The sequence below is a fragment of the Apis dorsata genome, unplaced genomic scaffold, assembly GCF_000469605.1.
Source record: "Apis dorsata unplaced genomic scaffold, Apis dorsata 1.3 scaffold_820, whole genome shotgun sequence".
NCBI lineage: Eukaryota > Metazoa > Arthropoda > Insecta > Hymenoptera > Apidae > Apis > Apis dorsata.
The window spans coordinates 24,121-28,190 of NW_006263955.1; the positions used below are offsets into that span (position 1 = coordinate 24,121).

The 4,070-nt window shown below is 30.9% G+C and overlaps 1 protein-coding gene across 5 annotated transcripts in view; it reads right to left on the minus strand.

The window, feature by feature from the left end:
• The window catches only part of LOC102672998 (Golgi integral membrane protein 4-like), a 12,216-nt gene that overhangs the window by 2,851 nt on the left and 5,295 nt on the right, over positions 1-4,070 (minus strand). For 2 of the 5 annotated variants that reach the window (XM_006623160.2, XM_006623159.2), the window contains exons 2-4: positions 3,172-3,354; positions 2,456-2,931; positions 2,049-2,174 (exon numbers count right to left, since the gene is read on the minus strand). In XM_006623160.2, the coding sequence (XP_006623223.1) occupies positions 2,049-2,174; positions 2,456-2,931; positions 3,172-3,352 (783 nt within the window). In that variant the 5' untranslated portion in view covers positions 3,353-3,354. Of the gene's footprint in view, positions 1-261; positions 2,175-2,455; positions 2,932-3,171; positions 3,355-4,070 lie in introns of those variants that run through there. The other 3 variants (XM_006623156.2, XM_006623157.2, XM_031514001.1) reach the window with 2 other exon arrangements.

Below are 4,070 nucleotides of genomic sequence, written 5' to 3' on the forward strand. Positions count from 1 at the left end.
CACTTAAGCTGTCAATAAATTAAATCGATCTTTATAATAAACCGTATTTTATGAAAATTCATTTTATGAATAATTCAATTTGAAAAAACATCACAATTAAATATAATTAAAATTGAATATCATTTCTTGACAGCCTAATTATTTATTCCAATTTACATATACAAATTCATAAATATAATAACACAAATAAAAAAAAGAAAAAAAATACTTGACATTTACACAATTGCTAAAACATTCTTGGCAGATCTTAGACATTTATTCTTTCATTACATAAAGTATCTAAGATATTGCACTTAAAATACCTTCATTCAAAAAAATCTACATTAAAAAAAAAAAGGATGTTAATACTTAAGACACCTTCAACCATTAAAAGAATGTAAATAAGATTATTAGTTAAATTTGAGTTAGTGGATTTTTTGTATTGCTATGTCAATATTATAAGTTTATGATTGTCTAAGTTTGAAAAGGAAAAATAGATTTTTCTGATAGAAAATTTCAATTCGTATTTCAATTCATATTTCTATATAATGTACACAATATTTATTCATCATATTTCATAATACTAGAATTAAATAGTTGTTTATAATAGTTCAGAAGCAATTTTGCTGTTCTTTTTATTTGTTCATTTTTTGTATCCTAATTCAACATTTATAATAATATATAATAATAATAATAATAATAATAATAATAATTAATACCAATTATAAATAAAATTAGCAAAATTTTCTCAGTATTATTAAATACTTAATTAAATTACTCTGTCATGCAATTTTTCAAACTCTCTATTATATTATATTGTCACATTTTGTTGTTCATTGTATTTCATATTCAAGAAAAAATACTTTTTTTAATTTTGTAATTTGTTTTAAAGTCTTACGGATCAGTTAAAGAAATTATCTAGCTACAGCACCAAGTACAAATCATGCAAATTACGTGCATGTATAAATATTACTAAAAATATTACACTAGAAAGACTCAGTTCCTCAGCAATCACTTAAAGGCACTTTTCCTTAATCTGTACAAGCCAATAAGTTTTTTCACAGCTTGTTACAATTATTATTAGAACAGCTATATAAACATTTGTTCAATTCATTATATATTTTCAACATCAACGATCAATATAATAATTTCTTTTTCTTGCAAAAAATATCAACTAATTCACCGTTAAAAATTTATCACATAATTCTGAATTTTGTTCATGTTTTAAAAACGCTTTGAATATCTTCATTTCAAAAGAAATCATAACTAGGATCTGAGTTAACACTCACATGAGATGAGCTGGAAATTAATTTTAACGTGTCTATATAAAAGACGATAGGCATTTCTTCAAGAAATACCATTAAATACAATTATCCATGCCTATTCCCTAGAAAAAAAGAATCTGACAAAACTCCGCAAATCTCATTCAACCTAATTTCTCAGATCATTCTCAAAATCTGATTCAAAATACCATCAACATTGTTCTGAACTTTTTCCAATTTCTCCTCCACTTTCTCAGAAGTTTGCTGACCAATTATCCTATCCATTACTTCATTATTAAGATCAGAATGTTCGTTTTTCTTCAACCACGATACCCTACTCTCTGATACATCCGTGGTAACCTTCTTGTCATCAAGATTCTTGTTAATTTTATGCGACACTTCGTTTGCCGGTGAATTGGAAGAGGACTTCTTCTCATTGAATTTCTCATTGTTCTGATTGGGCGGTGGAATGACTTGTCTCAATTGTTCCTCGTTGCGATTCTCATTGCGATCCTCGTCCCTCTCAATGATCTTATCGCTCTCAATTTGATTATCATCGATCACGGATTGATCGTTCTCCTTTCTCTGGCGTTTCTCTTGCAAATCGTACGGCAACGGTAACACTTCTGCTTCCTTCATCTCGTTAGGGCCCACGGGGACGATGTTTCCATTCATCTGGGCGAATCGAACGTTGTTCATCTCGTTCACTCGTTGCTCATTCGATTGCAGAGTATCCTCAATCGTTTGTTGAGCGATTGGCGCGTTCAATGGCTGCGGATTTTTAACGTCATTTGTCGGTGGACTTACCTGCTGCTGTTGCGACCGATCAACAGGTTTTTCTGCATTCTCTTCTTCTCCAGATTTCGCTTGTGACGCTATTGGTTGCGGATTGGATACGCTTGATCCAGGAGAAGTGGCTTTGCGTGACAATTTCTGTCGAGAGAGAGAGAGAAAAAAAAAAAAAAAAAAGGAAAAAAAATTAAGTTAAACCATCAATCAATCTCTTAAAAATTAAAGTCAAAATTTTTTTTTTTTTTTTTTTTTTTACCTAGACAATGTGCGTTGAGGGGCGAGTTTCTGTGTAAGAATGGGGGAAAAAAAAAAAAAAAAAAAAAGGAAAAAAAAATTGCGTTACACCATCAATCAATCTCTTAGAAATTAACGTCAGAATTTTTTTTTTTTTCTTTTATTTATAATAAGAAAAATTGATTTACTTTAGCTTCATCCAGCTCGCGCTTCAATTGAATCACCTCCTTTTTCAAATGTTCAATCGTGCTATCCGTGTCCACGTTATTTTTCAACATGTCATTGTACTTTTGCTCCAATTCGTTTTTCTGCGTGTCCAACTCCAGGAACTTGTTCTTCAAATGCTCCAAAGCCTTCTCCTTGTCCTCCCTCGCCTGTCTAATCCGACTACGAAGCTCTCTGAGAGTTGTCTCCAATTTACTAGTGTCCTCTAAAGCTTGCTGGTCCCGTTTCTTGCATTCCTCCTTCAAATCCTGATGCTCCGTCTGCAGCAACTTGTACGTTTGTTGCAAAGAGTTGAATCTCTGCATCGCCTCTATACTGTCCTTATCTCTAAGGGATTTTTCTCTGGACGCTCGTTGCTGAAGCTCCTGTTTCACAGCCGCGTTCGAACTCTTTTCCTCGGCCAACGATTTTTCTAACCTCACTTTGTATTCGAATATCACTGAAAATGACAACGGAAACAACTTCACGTATCGCGTATTTTATTTTTTTCAACATAGTGATATTCCTTCATTATGATTATTTCGTTGATCTATGATTTATTGTAATTTTCTTTTTTTTTTTTTTTATTTTATAATAAATATATTTCCCTTGACTAAATTCAGATTAAAATTTTTATAAAGTCCATTCGAAGATATATTCATATATATGTATGTGTGTGTGTGTGTGTGTGTGTGTATACCTTGAAGTTGAGCGGCAAGAGCCTCCTGTTGATGAGAACATTGGACATTAAGCTCTTGAAGCCTGGCCATTTCTGAGGTGGCGGCGCGGTAGAGGAACACCAGGAGAATGACCACCATCCCGCAACCCACGTATACGGCAAGGCGGCCACCTCGACCCCTACCAAGTCTGGTACCATTCATCTCTGCAAAATAAAGCATCATCATTATTATTACAGAGTTTATGCATTATATGTAAAATTATAGAAAATTTATTTACTTCTAAATCACTTCATATTTTATTTCTGTTCTTCTTCTATTTTGTTATTTTTTTTTTTTTATAACTACTCTCCTATTTTTTTTCTCTTCATTTTTCAATATTATTAGTTAGTCAAATGTAATAATATAAATCTTTCAGATTTTTACTACTATTAGATACGGTGAGAAACGAGCATTTGATATGATCGTTTAAAGTAATAAAATTGTTTTTCGCAAAAGAGAAAACAGAGATGAGAATGGCGGGAGAAGCTCGAGCGAGAAAATAATTTACATCGTTATTTCTAATGCGACGTACAAAGTGTCGGTGAAAGTCGATGATTGCGATTATAATAATTTTTATGCGGTGATTTTTTAATCTTGTTGCATAATGACTTATCTCTGAAGACGAGTGAGAAAAAGGTAAAAGATTTCTTTCCAGTATGATATAAATGATATAAATACAATTAGTTGATATTAAATTCAAAATTTATTACAACACTACATTAAATGAAAACTTGAAAATAATAAATGAAGCAAAAAGAAATCTTTTTTTATTATATCATTAGTTATATAATAAATATATTCAAACTAGATAACAAAAAATAATTTGTACGTAATTTTTTATTGATAATTTACAATTTAACGATAAATCAAAAAAAAAAAA